Genomic DNA, 17,787 nt, shown 5'->3' with positions numbered 1-17,787 from the left:
GTAAAGCTGGGGGGGAAACAGAGTACGCATCCTCATTGTGATTTGGATCCAGAAGAGATTTTTAATATAGAAAGAGCTTAGAGGAGGTGAAGGCACCTGAACTAGCAACCGCTCAGCAGACACAGTGGTTCCGTCGGACCGTATGCTCCTTCCGGGTGGTTTAGGGCGGGGGACTGACAGAGACTATGGCAGACTACATCCGCAGGGCCCCCTTACATCTCATGTCACCGCTCATGTCACCACTATTACATTAGCACACTTGAAGCCTGCCTTAATAGCTGTACCTATATTGTCTGAAAAGAGGGGAGATTCTGCTCCTGCCCCCTGCTAGAAGGGACCCATGTTCTGCTCTCTTTCTACCAGCTGTGAGAGGAGTTTGCCTGGAGGAGGCAGAGAATGATAAAAGGATGGAAACTAGGTCAAAATAGTAGGGAACTGAGTACACTGGCAGAACTGAGGATGCAGAATTTGCAGAGGGGCGCCCCATCTGCATCTCCCAACGTAGTGGATGTTTCCACAGTGGTAGAACTTCGAAAACATGCATCATCTCCAGAGGAGAGGAGATGGATGGTGAGACAGTCACAGAACGTTACCAGGGGAACTAGATGTCCTCCTTCAATGGCAGTCACTCTAGCCTCTGGTGTCTGGCCAGTGGGGTGTCGTGGTTGATAGCTTGAGCTCTGTGTCCAGACTGCTTGGGTTTGAACTAGCCTCTTACTTCCTCCACATGGCTCAGTGTTCTCAACAGAGCAATGAAGATTAAAAATAGTTTATGTCTAATAAAGCTGTCGTGCAGATTAAGGGGGGTAGTCCTGCTCAAGTGGCAGCCGAGTCCAGAGTAAGTGCTCAATAAATGTTAGTACCTGTTTTCTCACTGCCTTTATGATTACTCCTTGTGCAGCAATGGACAGGATTGCCCAACGAATGACCCTGGAGCTTCTCTCTGGGTTGCCAGGCAACAAGCTATCTGGGACCGGTGGCTCCCCCTCCTTGAGCAGGAGGAGATGTACAGGATTTCAACTTTCCCAAGGGCGCTGAGCACTAGTAGCTGACATTCCAAGACAGCTCCCCAGAACAGCTGGCTCCTATGCCTGGGTTGTTTATAAGGCAAACTCTCATGCTTGCTCAATAAAAAGGCAGAAGATCTGCTCCCTAGCGGGATCCTTTCCTAAAACACAACTACACTGTGTCCTGGCTCCTTTCTGCTTCTTGGTGGAAGGGATGAAAAGGTGGGACCATGTCACTTATCTTGCTGGCTGTGATTTCTCATGAAGTCTGCTCCATGCCCAAACTACATGTCATGGTGTGTACCTTCACCTATCCCCCCACCCTTCCCTGAACTGTCTCTTCTCTTCATCTTTACTCTCTGAATGCATGCCCCCAGGAGGAGTCCTCTCCTTCTAGATCTGGGTATGCTGCACTCCCCCATAATTTCACCTGCTCCTGCTGTTTCAAATGTCATCCCTGTGCTGAGGATTCCTGTTCATGTCGTATCCTCAAGTTCTTGGCTGGATACTGTCACTTGGACCTGGCATCTTAAACCTTCAAAATGTTCCAAACTGAATTTTAAAATTTTCTTCTGCTATAACCATGGAAACAAATAAACGCTTGCCCTCCTATACTCATTAACTTGGTAACTTGTACTGCTATCTACCTTGTCACCCTGACAAAAATCCCAAGGCTTCCCCAGACCCTTCTGCCATGGCACAAACATCCTAGGGTCACATTTCATCGTCCCTGCCTCTCTCCTCACTCAGTGCCTCTTCCCCTCTAGGAACAGTATTCTGCTCTTTCCAGCACATTCCACCCTGCATATTCTGTCTGATTAATTTTTCTCCCCCTTTCAAATACCTTCGATGCCTCCCTATTACCTAAATATATAACTTCTCACTCTGGCATTTAAGCTTCTCCAAAAAACAGCCCATTTCTAAGATTCTGTTGGGGCTGCTCCACTAACTGTACTTTTAAGTCCCAATTTGGATAGCTGGTAACTCTTTACACTTTCTCCACTCTCTCCTTATACTCCATACACTCTGCCATTCCCTCTACTTCAAACCTCTCAAACAACCCCTCTCCCAGTCACAATCCTGCACATCTATCTCTCTCATCTGGGGTATCCCACTTTCTTCCACGAAGCCTTCCCAGGAGCCTACCTACAGTGACACTCAGAGCAGAGGGGTATCCCCGGTTTACTGTACCTGTTATGTTGCATTGTGTTATCATCACATGATTGCTTATCTAATACTCTTCCCAATTAGCATATATGCTCTTAGGTTAAGGGCCATTTATTGTAAGGGTTTTATACAGCATGGGACTGCACCAGTCCTCTAGGACATGTCTGTTGATTAAATTAAGCAGGGGCTGATTTGCCTGGAAATAAGACCCTGAAGACAAGACAGCTGGTTTCTTGTGCCTGTAGGGCTGTTTGCCCTGGACATTCAGTGTGGTCCCAGGAGGATGGAGCTCAGACTATCATCTCTGAGTCTTGGGGGGACCCTGGATCCTCGCACAGGAGGAGTGAGAGCTTTCTTAGGGGAGGGAGATTTCTTGCACCCATCCATGATTTAGGTAATTCACCACTTCCTGCCTTGACTTTCCTCCCTTAGCCCTCTGACTCTTTGAGGGCCAGGCTCACACACAGATGCTGTGCAGTACTCAGAAAAGAGCATGTTGAGCATTTGCTGCCATCTACTGAAGGAAGTGTGGCTCAGTTTCTTGCTAAAGCTAAGAGGATCCTGTGCTCTCCCTGAGAGCTGGCTTCGGGAGCCCAGTCTCAGCAAAAAGGGACCATCTGGGGATGCACAGGTGTGTATGGGAGACACGAAGCTCCTGCACAGAACAGATCATACCCAGGCCCCTAAACTGTAACCTGGGATGGGCAAGACCATATCCTTCCAGAGCCTCCCCTGCCTCCAGCTGGAAGGTATCCCTACTGGAATGATGGCCAGCTGCTTTGCTTAGAAAACTTGGTAAGCATCTGTAAAACATCTAGTGTTCATAATCAGAGGCATCTTTTAGGGAACTCATCAGTCATCCAAAGTGCCTCAGGTGGAACTGGTCATGACTTTGGAACTGGTGATTTTTACAAGGCCCTTGCAGCCCTGCTGGAGAGCCCCTATGGCCCTGTCTCAAAGGTTACTTGGCTCTGGGACCACCCATTCCTCTTCCCCAGCATGGCACAAAGGCTCAGGCTCCACCAGGTGAGTGACCGCATGTTCACTGGGTTACTGTGAGGTACAACTGAGATTATTCATGATAAATGCTCAGCCAGTGCCCAATGCACAGCAACCACTAAGTAAAAATTAGGTATTGAATATGATTAGATAATGACAGTATTGCTATTTTGCCAATGCTCCAGAGCATAAGGCTGCCTACAAAACTCATAAAAATTCAAATCCTGGACTGGACATGAATACACACTGAAAATAATCACCAGTTCAGTGCACCAGAGCACCCAGTGCTGGGCAAAGAGGAGCAAGTCAGAGGCTCAGAGGCTCAGAGCTCAGACGTTGGGCTCCTGATGGCATTCCAGCCCCTCCAGCCTATCTGCAGGACTGGTTCGCACAGGGTTTTCCTCCACACTACAATTATCATGATGTAGGTTCTCCACCCCCAGTGCAGCCTCTTGCCAGGCCTGATGTCTTATTTGGTCTCTGGGCATCTCCAGTTTTTAGGGAAGTCCTAGGTCTTTTGATAGGCCTGGGTTGTTCTCTGGACTGCATTTCACGCATTCAGCCAGAATTGAAAGGGTCATCAAGCTAAGGTCGCTGGCTAACCAGTACATTCTCTGGCTCTCTAACCACAAGGTTCAGGTGTAGCTAAGAAGGCGCTCTCTCAGTCCAAGGTGGCCACCACAGATCTTTTAAGTGAGGCTTTCTTATTGGTTCCAGCCCGTGGTGGGCTGGAGCCAGCTAGGGCCAGCTCACAAGAACTAATTGGGCATCTCTTCCCAACTTCACATTCAGGAATATCATGGTGGTAGCTGAACTCGGTCCTGATTCACCATAGAAATCGATGCATGTTACAAATCATGGCACTTTTTTTTTTTTTTCTGAAGAACCAGTTGTTACACTTATCCCCATATGATGGGCTCCCATCTTAATTCCAAGCAAAGCACCACTTTTGAATGGCTACTCATGCAGCCACCAAAGATTTTTTGAAAGAAAGATACCGTCTGCATGAAATACATCTGAATGAATGTACCATCTGAATGAAAATATAAACTGAAAGTCTCATTTATTTATTTTTTTCCAAATGTATATAACGGAGATTGTAGCTGGTGAAAGGGTGATAAATGACAAGCCAAGATCATGCCTTTTGTTTGAAATACACCCAAAATACTAATGTTGGTAAAAATATTTGTAATAAGCTATTTATTTATTAGCAGATTTTGAATTTTTACTCAGCATGCAAGAGAGTTACATGTGATAAGCCACATATGTGCATTGGGGAAAACATTGAGCAAAGGTATTAAAACAATGTACCTAGAAACAATATGGAAAAACACTTTTAAATTTTTAACAAGTTTTTTGTTTCTTATTCTTTTTTTTTTTTTTTTAAATGTGACTTGAACTGTGTTTCAATCCTAACATTGGTGTGTCCTCTATAGCCCTTCTGGTGTCCTTCTCCTTGCTAAAACAGTACCAGTGATTCATAGTGAGGCAGCCTTATTTTCTAACCCTGTAAGACCTGTTTGAAATAAACACTTGAAATACCACTTCTTTTAGGCAGAAAAAAATGGGATGGCCAGTTTGGGGAGTCGACTGCTTATTCACACACTGAGCTGTGGACCCCTGGAGCTCAGATGCCAGAGGCCAGGTGATGAGGCTGTGAGGTAGGAGTGGAAGTAGGAGCTTAGTCATAGTGGACCTTGCCCTCAGCCCCAGAGGTGGACAGGTCTCCATTGCAGAGTGTGTGGAGTGGTGAACAGGGCCTGTCTCCCAAGGCACTCATGGACATCCTCAGTCTGTATTTTCGAAAGGCCTTTTGAATAATAGCAGCACATCTTTCCTCTTCCTTCCTCTTGGTGGTGGTGACTATGGGTTCATATAACTTCTTGGAAGGGTTGGCTTCCATGAACTTCTCCTCCATCATCACTTTCATGCTGTCCAGGCCATCGGAGTCACCAAGTACCCTAGTGGTGAATGCGAAGAGTATATCCAGGCAGTGGAGACGATCTCCACTCACCATGGGCAAGTCCATCATGAGAAACTGAAATTTATTGGGCTTTGCCACCCGCAAAGGCTCAGGAAGGGAATCAGCAAAGTCAGAAAGGGCAGAATATTTGATGAACTGTGTTGCTTCTGGGTCAAACTTTTCCCAGACTTCATAGAATATCTCAAAGTCATCTTCACCCAAAGGGTCCTCACTTTCTTCAGTGGCTATGTTGAAGTTCTCTAAAATCACAGCAATGTACATGTTGACAACAATGAGAAAGGAGATGATGATGTAACTGACAAAGTAGGTGATGGCTATGGCATGGAAGTAACGGTTGTCTAAGTTGGGGTTTCCTGAATCCTTTGATTGCAACATGGGCTTGAGGAGGTCATCCCAGCCTGCTGAGGTGGTGATCTGGAAGAGGCACAGTATGCTGCCAACAAAGGTTTTAAAGTTGAATATGTCATTAATTCCATGTTCCTCCTTCACTCTGCAAAAATAGCTCATACCAAAAATGGCATAAATAAACATAACCAGAAAAAGTAGAAGACCAATGTTGAACAGAGAAGGAAGAGACATCATCAGAGCAAAAAGGAGAGTCCTAATTCCTCGTGCTGCCCGAACAAGTCTCAGGATCCGACCAATCCGAGCCAAGCGGACAATCCTGAAGAGTGTTGGAGGAAAAGGAATGTGCTGCTGGTCCTCCAAGGCAGAAATCATTGCACCTTAGGACAAGGAGATAGAGCAATTAATTTCCAGTAGGCACCCTGCTTTCAGATCCAGCCTGTCTCTCCTGCCTTGAACTCTTACTGGGACCAATTTTTAATCAGTACTTTGTAATCTACGTGCCGCACAAATTAAGAACTTTCTTTAATATCAGGGAAAATGTCTATCTGTGCCTTAACTTAGAAAATAATTTCCAAGCACCATACAACTTTAGATGGGACTTCAGATAAAATAGGATGTCTATAATATTGAAGACACCCAAGGAAAGGAAAGAAAATGCCATTTATGAAAGGCTATTTTGTGACCTATCTCGTACACTTGAAGTATGTTATCTGTATTGGGTATTGAAAGTCACTGATGGGATAACAAATGTAATAGTTTTCCATATTTACTGGATACAAAGAACGGAAAGCAGATAAACTAACTATATAGTCCTTCAGGTTAACGGAAGGAGAAACTTCTGACACTGATTGATGGTTGGCTTGAGCCTGAGCTGTCAGTGGAAATTGTGGAATGTCTAACCCCAAAACTCCTTAAAAAGGGAGGTTTTTATGTATATAGGGGAATTTGAACACAGCTTGCTATAGGCAAGGACAGGGCAGGGCTGGAGGGAGATGGTGTTTTGGGGAACTCTATGTAGAAGCTGCCGCAGAGCTCTCATACTTGTCAATATGCTCATCCCGAGGAAGGACTCCTGAGGTCCACTCAGAAGGCTTAAGGGACTAAGTTGGAGATACTTTCCTTATTGTTGTAGACACCTCCAAAAATGGGATCTCAAGCAGAGGTTTCTGCAAAAAGCTAAATATTTGGCCTAAAATGTCATCCTGTTCTCTCATTGCCTATTCTGTAAGCAAGTGATAAAAGATTTGAAACAATTCACATTTTGGCCCAAATATTATAGAATGGCTGGAACATGTTTGTCTTGTGTAGACATGGCCTTGCTCTTCCTCTGGGTGGGGGTGAGGGGGTCCTCAAAGGCATTACGGGAGATGGGCAGCCAGAATTATTGGCTATCACCTAATGACTAATGACTAAGAGAACTAATTCATAATCTATTTCACCAACTGCCCAACTGTGCCCATGAAGTAAAATTCACATGTTAATTGGGCAGCCAACAGTAGTGAGGTATGGAATTTATTCAGTTCCAACTTAATAACACTGGGAGGAGGTCCACCCTTTAAGGCTACCTCATTCACAAGTATTTCTTTGACTAATGGAACCCACAGTAATCTATCTGTTATCTGAGCTCAGTTTTTCTGTGTACCATGGGATTTGGTGTGCAGTTAATTTCTCTATCTTTTTCTGACTCTTTAAGTACTTAAAAGTTAAACTTAATACTTTAGTACTTAATACTTAAACTACATTGTTAACTCCTAGAGAAGGATTCACTTTGACTCACACTCATTTTGTATTTCTCTAAAAGCTTAGTAAAGAGCTTGGGAAAGTGTAGAGGCTTAGCGTTGGGTGGCAGATCTACTGGCAAAGGCATATAAAATGCTGCCTACATTGGTGAGTAGGACTTGGCTCAAGGTGTGGATTTTCTCATCCATGGAGCAAAATACTATACAGTGCTCTGCTGTGTAACTGCAATTGCCTACCAGTTGTTCAAAGGACAGAAATAAGAAATATTTCCACAACCTGCATGATGGCTGGCACTGCCTGGAAGGAGTTCAGTAAGTGGTAGAATAAATGAGTTGCTCTCTGTGTATTGGAGGAAGGGGTTCTTCAAGTTCTCAGAGGGCTGTGCCAGAGTCATTCTACCATCATTTTCTGATCTTAATACTGCTGTCAGTTTCACCAGGACTTGAAATTAGAATTGACTGATAAAGTTTAACAATCTATTTCACTAGAGGTGTGTGGAAGGATCTATTGCTAAACTTTATCTACATCAAATTCATGGCTTAGAAACCAGAACAGACTATGAGCTGTACCATTTTCTTGTTCTTGGAAACATCTGCATTGCTGCTGTAGTGATAGGAACAAAATATTTTGATCTCACATATCTGTTTAACACATCCTTTCTGAAATAGTACAAAAGCTTCCACTTGTGAAATCAGTTTTGTCTCTATTGCTTTTTTTTCCTTCCATTGCTTTTTGAACTATGAGAATGGCCCCTGAGTGGTTGCACACAATTATTTTAAAAAAAAAAAAAAAAAAGCAAACTGCAAAAACCCAAGGTGTAAACTCTCATGGCTTAGCCATGAAGAATTTAATTTCAGAGTTGGAGTGTGTGAGTGTGTGTGTTATAAAAACGTAAATGGAAACAACCCTTTTTTTCTCTATTCTTCTTCCACAAATCTTATAGTAAATCCTGCCTATGTTAAGAAAAATATAGTGATTATGGAATAAGACTGGTTGGTGAATGGGGTCCAAGCAGTTGAGACAAGCATAGTTCATGCTGTGGTTTAAGTTAACATGGGATACAGAATAAAAAGAAAGCACTGCTTGTCCTCATGACACACTCTTGGAAGTACAGTCTAGGCTGGGCCATGGAAGTCCTGCATAAGAGGTGAGAGAAGGCCTAGCAGTATCACAGGGGTGCAATAACTGTGATCTGATAGCCACACGGATTCTGAACTAAGGAAAACCACGGGAACTAAGCATCAAATCCTTAAGACTAAAGACATTCATGAGAGCTTATAGTTGCACAGGAAAGGTAGAACTCTGACTCAGTTATGGATATCCTAGATATCCCCATAGACGCTTTAAGGTCATCTTAATTTTGTCTATCTCCATTGAATAAATGGATCCACACAGTTATTTAACTCTCTATTTCAGTTATGTAAACAGTCAAAGGAATGAAAATTGCTCTGTATCTCCTAGCAACTTCCCAGTAGAGAATGGCAGCAGTACACCTGTCTTTTTTTTTTTTTTTCCAGAAACCACATTAAACCCAATTTGTTGCTTTGTGGATAGTCTGGACATACTTCCAAATGCTAAGATTTACTTCTAGCTCTCAGATTAAAGCCCCTCAGGCTTCTGATATTACTTACTAACAATAGAAAGAACCACGATCACACAGTCAAATAAATTCCAGCCGATGGTGAAGTAGTATTGCCTCAAAGCAAAGATTTTGATGAGACATTCAATTGTAAAGATGACCACAAAGGCCAGGTTGAGACGTTCAAGGATGACTTTCGTGGCCACAGACTGGTCATCTGATTCAGCCATCATGCAAAGCATGTTGAGCAAAATGAGGATGACGATGATGATGTCAAAGACCTGGCTTGTGACTACATCAAACACGAGACCCTGGCATTTATTCTGAGAGGGAAAAGGAAACAGGAATCTTAGATCATTTTGCATTGTCAGAATGAAATCACCTACATAAAAAAGGCACATACAACAGAATTTGTCCTTTCTTACAATTGAAGCAGTTTCTTGAAAAATGCATACCCTTTTTAAACAACAAGGAATTCTTGTATTTACATTTTCATTTAAATTCAATTACATAAGTGTTTTGAAGTTGCAGACTTATAGCTTTAATTCCATTTTAAAACAAAAAAAAATGTTTGGTAATGACATAACTTTGATATGATGGATGATGTTTTGCTGAAATAAAACAGCTCGTGTTGGATTTAATAATAAAAAGATGAACTTTGGTTTCTATATTTCATCTGTTTCTTTATTTGAGCTTCAATAATATTAATGCTGAGAATTCCTACTCACATAATTATGTTGGACAAAATGGAATTAACATCCCCAAGCCTCCATTTGTTAATTCAGAATAATGAGGCCTAAGTATACTTAACCAAAACTCTGTATTCAAGCAGTTCTTAAATGACAATTTTCTAAATCCTGTTCACTTGAAAATAAGGCTAGATAAATGGGACTGTGATGTAATGATTACTAAAAACAGAAAAATTGATTATTTCATTTTATTATTGATGGTGAACTTACATATTGGTTGGTACATAGATAGTCATACTGCTCACAAAGTAAGTATATGCTAATTGCTCTGGTACAGGCTCTAGCTCAAGTTCACATGCCTAATCTACCATGTACAGTGAAATCACTCAGCCGTCTCACTGTATTTTCTATAATTTAACAGCTATGAAGCACTACTTTACTTACTCAGTGGAAAATTATTCTTAAACACAAACTCAGACACTAATATTGTATGGCATTCTTGACTATTAATTGATTGTTTTACAATATACATATACATTAAGGTATTTTATATTATATTATCCTCTAATCAAAATATACATACAGTAGTCTATTTAGAAAGCCTAAACTCCTGAGAACCACTTTTAGAACCCCAGCTATCTGTAATGGTAATTGGGCAAAAGATGATGTTGGTTTGTGTTGATAATAGTGGAGAGAGATGTAAACATTTAGATTTAAGAGCTAATATGGAAGTAGATGCAGAAGTCAGAGACTGTTTGAATGGAGGTGGCTATGGGAAAATGATGGCCTGAGGCTACAATTTCTGGCTGGTAGGGCCTTTCAAGAGAACAGAGAATGAGGCATTTTGGAGGAACACGATTAAGATCTGCCTTGAGAACACTGAGTTTGAGGGGCCAATGGGGAATCTGAGGGCCCTGGGGAGGTAAAGGTATGGGTTTGGAGCTCAGGTGCAGAGCTGGAATGCCGATGTGGAGTTCAATGGCAGCAATACCGACATGAATTAAAACCATGAGAAAGGACGGTATCAGTCAGTGAGAGCAAAAGCAATGAGAGAGAGTAGGGACAGCACTGGAGGGATACTACATTTAGGTTTGTGTTTTCCAAATTTTGTCCCACAATCATTAAAACTTTTAGGAATCTGGAGAAGAAACTTGCAAGTCAATTGCATTTGCTGTGTGAGAATGCATCTAGGAAGTCAGAAAGGACCTGAAGAAAAGATACTTTTAAGGGTGCTCTCCAGGAAATCACAGTGAATGGCAAGAATAACAGTGAGGGAGAGTAAGCCTAGGCCTGATAGTTTAATATTTAGAGAAACAGAGGAGATCAAGAATACAAGTTCCCTAAACTGACAGATATAAAAAAACATTGGGTATCACTTTAGAATGTATAGTGAGCAATGAATCTTGGAACACTACATCAAAAACTAGTGATATACTGTATAGTGACTAACATAACATAATATAAAAAATAATATTACATAATAAAAAATGTAAATAAATGTAAATGTAAATGTAAAAAATGTAAAAATGTAAAAAAAAGAGAATGTACAGTGAATTCTACCCAGTATCATTTTTTTTGTTTTTTTTTTAATTTTATTTTTTATAAACATATAATATATTTTTATCCCCAGGGGTACAGGTCTGTGAATCGCCAGGTTTACACACTTCACAGCACTCACCATAGCACATACCCTCCCCAATGTCCATAATCCCACCCCCCTCTCCCAACCCCCCTCCCCCCATCAACCCTCAGTTTGTTTTGTGAGATTAAGAGTCACTTATGGTTTGTCTCCCTCCCCATCCCATCTTGTTTCATTTACTCTTCTCCTACCCCCTTAACCCCCCATGTTGCCTCTCCTCTCCCTCATATCAGGGAGATCATATGATAGTTGTCTTTCTCCGATTGACTTATTTCGCTAAGCATGGTACCCTCTAGTTCCATCCACATCGTCGCAAATGGCAAGATTTCATTTCTTTTGATGGCTGCATAGTATTCCATTGTGTATATATACCACAACTTCTTTATCCATTCGTCTGTTGATGGACATCTAGGTTCTTTCCATAGTTTGGCTATTGTAGACATTGCTGCTATAAACATTCGGGTGCACGTGCCCCTTCGTATCACTACGTTTGTATCTTTAGGGTAAATACCCAGCAGTGCAATTGCTGGGTCATAGGGTAGTTCTATTTTCAACATTTTGAGGAACCTCCATGCTGTTTTCCACCCAGTATCATTTTTAAATCAGTAATGAAGCCCTCCATGTGGATGGCTCAGAAAGAATCAGAAATGGTTCCAGATCCCTTCCTCTACTGTTAAAAATAAAATACATCACTGCTCAGGTTAGGACAGCTAGATTCCCCCTGTCCCCATGTAACTGCTATTCATTTTTTCCAAAGGTCAAAAATCATATTTAGATTTTAGAGTTTAAAAATGTCTGTGGGGAGGTAAAGTTGTGAGTTAAGGGCTAACAGCTGATTTAAAAGTCTTAAACTCAGGGACCTCTGGAATATGTGTTTATCTCATGCAACACTGCTCCCTGGAATACAGAAGTTAAGGTAAATGTGATGCATTAACTGGGGAGATGATACCTGTTTGTTGGAATTCCTCCTTGTGAAGCCCTGACTGGTAAGCTGTAGCTACACAGGGAGGGCTACAGCATGACACCTATTCCCGGATGAACCATGTGATGAACATGCCAGAAGACATAGTTAAAGCATGGAGTTGGAGGCTTCCTTCAGATAAAGTAGTCTTTGCCCACATGAAGCTCATCCCTTGCAGCTTAGCATGCTCAGGGCAGGGGAGAGACCTAGAAGCTGCAGCTATGTCATTGCAACTTCTCTTTGGCTATGTGCTGCCTTGCTTGGTTCATGTTATGAAATAAATGGGTAAATATGTGGGAACCTATTGTGTCTCATGATTCTTTTAGTTAATTTCAAATCTAGGACCAACTGGTATTGAGTCAGTGGTTGCACAGCATGCACATGTAAATAAAAATTCTCTTTGTCTTTTTTGTTGGCTCAAATTCAAATAAGAGCTCTCCAAATATAGTTGCATCATTAACCTCTTGGTAAAAAAATTCTTCATTGTTTAAATTCTAAACACTTTGTCCTAACGTTCCCAGATATTTTTACTGCAACACAAATATTCAATCCTAGTGGGATGGACTCTGAGTGTACCCTAAAACATACTCTTTCATTCAACTAATAGTTACTGAGAATACACTTTAGGCTCTTTTCTGAGTTATGGGAATAGCAGTAGACTAAACATACCTTTGATAATTTGGGGTCTCATGTTCAAATGAAAATCTCTAAATCCTATAAATGCTTTGGATATCAAGCTCCTCTTCCATACCACTTTCCCGAACTTCCCCACTGACCCTTCCTGCCTTGAAAACCTTCGAAATTACTTGTCAGAGCTACCAACTATGCCTAGTGTATTACTTTATAATCTGATGTGATCAAGTTCCAGCTCTTCAATTAGACCGCAAACACGAAGCAGCTCTGGAGTACTTGATAAGCAAGATTCATTGAGAGTAAGGGTCAGCCAACTATATCCTGTAGGCCAGATCTGGCCCACTACTGGTTTTTTGTATAATCTGTGAGCTCAGAATGGGTTTTACATTTTTTAATGTCTGGGAAAAAACTCAAAAGGAAAATAAAATTTTGACATGTGAAAATTAAAGAAAACCAAGTTTTAGTGACTATAAATCAAGTTGCACTAGAACACAGCCATGCACATTTGTTCTGTACTATCTATGGCTGCTTTTGTGTTACATGGCAGAGCTGAACAGTGACAGCAGAGACCATGTGGCCTGCAAAGCCTGCAATGTTTACTATATGACCCTTTTTGGGGGTCAACTCCTGATATAGAAATTTTATCATAAATACTGGTGAAGTGGAAGCCAGTATGCACTACTTAAGACTTCACACCAGAAAGGTCGGTAAAACATATTATAAATACATTTTAAATTGGTCAATATTTAGTCAAAACCATAATGAGATATCACCTCCCACCTGTCAGAATAGCTAAAATCAACAACTTAAGAAACAACGGGTGTGGGTGAGGATGTGGAGAAAAAGGACCACTCATGTACTGTTGGTGGGAAGGCAAACTGGTGGAAAACTATGGAATTTCCTCAAAAACTCAAAAATAGAACTACCTTAAGGTCCAACAGTCACACTACTGGGTATTTACCCAAATAATACAAAAATACTAATCCAGAGGGATATATTCACCGCAATATATACATCAGCATTATCTACAATAGCCAAGTTATGGAAAAGGCCCAAGTGTCCATCAACTGATGAATGGGTACAGAAGCTGTGGTAGATATAAGATGGAATATTATTCAACCATAAAAAAGAATGATATTTTGCCATTTGCAATGACGTGGATGGAGCTAGAGAGAATAATGCTAAGTGAAATAAGTCAGAGAAAGGCAAATGGCATATGATTTCACTCATATAGGGAATTTAAGAAACAAAACAAATGAACAAAGGGAGTGGAGAGAGAGACAAACCAAGAGAGAGAGGCAAACCAAGAGAGAGACTCTTAACTATAGAGAATTGATGGTTACCATAAGGGAGGTGGTTGAGGGGGGATTGAGGAGTGCTCCTGTCATGATGAGTACTGGGTTATGTATGGAAGTGCTGAATCACTACATTATATACCTGAAACTAATATTCTACTGTATGTTAACTGTATTGTAGGACTTTAAAAATAAGAAAAAAATTTAGTTAAAACAAACAAGTAAGTTTACGTCGTTACAATGAGTATATACTAAGCACCTATTGTGAGCTCACTAGAAAGCAAATGAAAGTTGTTGCTCAAGTTCTTGTTATTGAATTCAAATGTCTAATTTTCCTAAGGACTTGAGCCAGACACTGGTGTGTCTGGGTCTTTGTTGATTTCTTAGATAGTGTCTGTAAACTTAAAGAATAAAGAACAGCACTGCAAACGTCTGAACTCAAGACCACTTAATGGATCTACATATTTAGAATGAATCAATTGCTCTCACCAGAGGTCTTGGAATGGGCTTTTGAGGTTTTTTGGATCCTAATTTTTTCATTGCATTATAGTATTTCTTCTGTTCTTCTGTCATAAAAATGTCTTCGCCACCTAAGTATATGGAGAAGATGAGAGCTAATTATTATTAACAGTTTTTTTGGAAACAAGATCTGAACTTTCAGAAGTAGTTTCAAAGTTATATTACATTCTATCAACAACTCCTAAAATTCCAATTGGAAGCAAAAGAGACTGGACTCTCTATAGGAGGGCTGAAATAAGATTTAAATTAAAGAAAAGAGAAAAAATGTAACTTTTATCAGTTATATATTAGTTTTTAGAATATGAACAAAGATTACACACTCTTTGCAAACACCCACCATACCTTTAAAAAAACTATATTTTAGGTTGCATAAATCAAATCACAATGCAAGAAAAATAGATATTAGTAACAGAAATTTAAACAAAAATCTCACCAAATGGCAATTAAAACTCTCCTAAATAAATGAATTAAGGCATATATCATTATTAATAAAATTTCATAAAATTTTCCATACCCACTCTTATGAAAAAAAAAAACCTAGAGAGCTTTAAATGTTTTCATTATTGAACAAGAACAAAAAGACATATGAATAAGAATTTTCATTTCTGGAAATTTTAGGAGGAAGTAAAATATCTAGAAATGCTGGGCAAATTAGAACAGAATTCTTTTAAAATGTACAGCTAAACTTGCACAAAAGTAAGGAAGATCTCTGGGGTCTGAAAATCAACAGTGATCAAAGAGTAGTAAATTATCCTGAAGCCACTGCTGGACTAAGAGCATTTGCTAATCTCTGTAAAAACTAGACTCTTGGGCCTTAATAACTACAACGGAGTCATGAGGAAAAGTCTGTGGGCTTATGCCAAGGTCCCACATGAATCCGAGACTCCTTCTTAAGTGCTGTCAATGAAAGCGTGAAGAAGAAAACAGAATCGGTAAATAGGCAGTGGAAGACAGGAAGGAAACTGTCTTAGTCTGGCCTATGGGTAAAAACCCAGTCTTTCCTGACAATCTGTGAATCCAGGCCTGCCCTGATGACAGTGTGGGATTTGAATTTTCACCACTACCAGTATGGACCAAAAATATTCAGCCCTAGGACAGACAGTCTTTTCAACAATGGTGCTGGGAAACTGGATATCCACAAACAAAACTCAGAAGAAAACATAGAGCAAAACTTCACAACACTAGATCTGGCAATGATCTCTTTCATATAACACCAAAGGCATAGATAACAAAAGAAAAAATAGATAAATTGGACTTCATGAAAATTTTTAAATTATGTGCATCAAAAGATACTATCAATGGAGTAAAAAGGCAATCCACAGAATGGGGAAACATATCTATATATCATATATCTGATAAGGGATTAATCAGAATATATGGAAAACTCTTAAAATTTAACAACAACAAAAAACCCAAACAGCCAATGTCAGAGAAATTACTACCTGTGTTCTCTTCTAGAATGTTTATGGTTTCAGGTTTCACACTTAGGTCTTTAATCCATTTTTAGCTTATTTTTGTATATGGTGTTAGAAAGTGGTTCGGTTTCATTCTTTTACATGCAGTTATCCAGTTTTCCCAGAACCATTTATTGAAGACACTGTTCTTTACCCATTACATATTCTTGCCTCCTTTGTCATAGATTAATTCACTATATGAGTTTGTTTCTGGCCTCTCTATTCTGTTCCATTGACTTATGTGCCTATTTTTGTGCCAGTACCATACTGTTTTGATTATTACAGTCTTGAAGTGTATCTTAAAATCTGGAACTATGATTCCTCCAGCTTTGTTCTTCTTAAGATTGCTTTGATTATTCAGGGTCTTTTGTGGTTCCATACAAAGTTTAGTGTTATTTGTTCTAGCTTGGTGAAAAATGTTGCTGGTATTTTTGTAGGGATTGCATTGAATCTGTAGATTGCTTTGGGTAGTATGGACATTTAAACAATTTTAAGCCTTCTAATCTACAAGCATAGAATATCTTTCCATTTATTTGTGTCATCTTCAATTTCTTTCATCAGTGTTTTTGTTTTCAGGGTATAGGTCTTCCACCTCTTTGGCTAAATTTATTCCTAGGTATTTTATTCTTTTAAGTGCAATTGTAAATGGAATTGTTTGCATAGTTTCTCTTTCTGCTACTTCATTGTTAGTGTACAGAAATGCTACCAATTTCTGCATATTAATTTTGTGTCCTACAGCTTTACTGAACTCCTTTGTTAGTTCTAGTAGTATTTGGTGGAGTCTTTAGGATTTTGTGTGTATAGTATCATGCCATCTACAAATAATGATGGTGTAAATTCTTCTTTAACAAAATGGATGACTCTTTTATTTTTCTTGTCTGATTGTTGTGGCTAGGACTTCCAGTACTGTGTTGAATAAAAGTGCCAAGAGTGAACATCCTTCTCTTGTCCCTGATCTTGGAGGAAAGGCTCTCAGTTTTTTCCTAGATGAATGTATGAGTATGATATTAGCTATGGATTTTTCATATATGGCCTTTATTGTGTTGAGGTATATTCCCTTTAAACTCACTTTGGTAAGAGTTTTATCATGAATGAGCATTGGATTTTGTCAACATTTCTCCAGATATGTCTCCTGAGGTAAGAGAAACAAAAGCAAAAGCAAGTTATCAGGACTACATCAAAACAAAAAGTTTTGCACAGCGAAGGAAATGATCAACAAAACAAAAGGCAACTTACTAAATGGGAGAAGATATTTGTGAATGATATATCTAGTAAGAGGTAAATATCCAAAATATATAATGTATACAATTCAACAATCTAATTTAAAAATGGGCAGAGGACCTGAAGATTCAGATACACGAAAAGGTGTTCAACATCACTAATCATCAGGGAAATACAAATCAAAACTGCAATGACATGTCACCTCACACCTGCCAGAATGGCTAAAATCAAAACCACAAAAAACAAGTGTTGGCAAAAACATGGAGAATGCACTATTGGTAGGAATGCGAAATGATTCAGTCACTGTGGAAAACAATATGGAAGTTCTTCATATGATCCAATAATTCTTCTACTGGGTATTTACCCAAAGAAAATGAAAACACTGATCTGAAAAGATATATGTGCCCCTTTATTTATAGCTAGCCTTATTTATCATAGCTATAACATGAAAGAAGTGTCCACTGATGGATGAATGGGTAAGGAATATGTGGTACACATGTGTGTGCACATGTGCGTGCACATGCATGTGCACACATGTACACACACACACAC

General features: G+C 39.9%; 1 protein-coding gene across 2 annotated transcripts in view; it reads right to left on the bottom strand.

Annotated features, from left to right (window-relative positions):
* Positions 1–4,323: 4,323 nt before the first annotated feature.
* The window catches only part of SCN11A (sodium voltage-gated channel alpha subunit 11), a 149,761-nt gene continuing 136,297 nt past the window's right edge, over positions 4,324–17,787 (bottom strand). For both annotated transcript variants that reach the window (XM_047740267.1, XM_047740276.1), the window contains 3 exons: positions 14,531–14,635; positions 8,877–9,147; positions 4,324–5,882 (listed from right to left, as the gene is read on the bottom strand). In XM_047740267.1, the coding sequence (XP_047596223.1) occupies positions 4,855–5,882; positions 8,877–9,147; positions 14,531–14,635 (1,404 nt within the window). In that variant the 3' untranslated portion in view covers positions 4,324–4,854. The remainder of the gene's footprint in view (positions 5,883–8,876; positions 9,148–14,530; positions 14,636–17,787) is intronic.

This window comes from Lutra lutra, chromosome 1 (genome assembly GCF_902655055.1).
Source record: "Lutra lutra chromosome 1, mLutLut1.2, whole genome shotgun sequence".
Taxonomy (NCBI): domain Eukaryota; kingdom Metazoa; phylum Chordata; class Mammalia; order Carnivora; family Mustelidae; genus Lutra; species Lutra lutra.
Note: the sequence above shows the minus strand (reverse complement) of the source record. Positions and strands in the feature narration are given on the sequence as shown.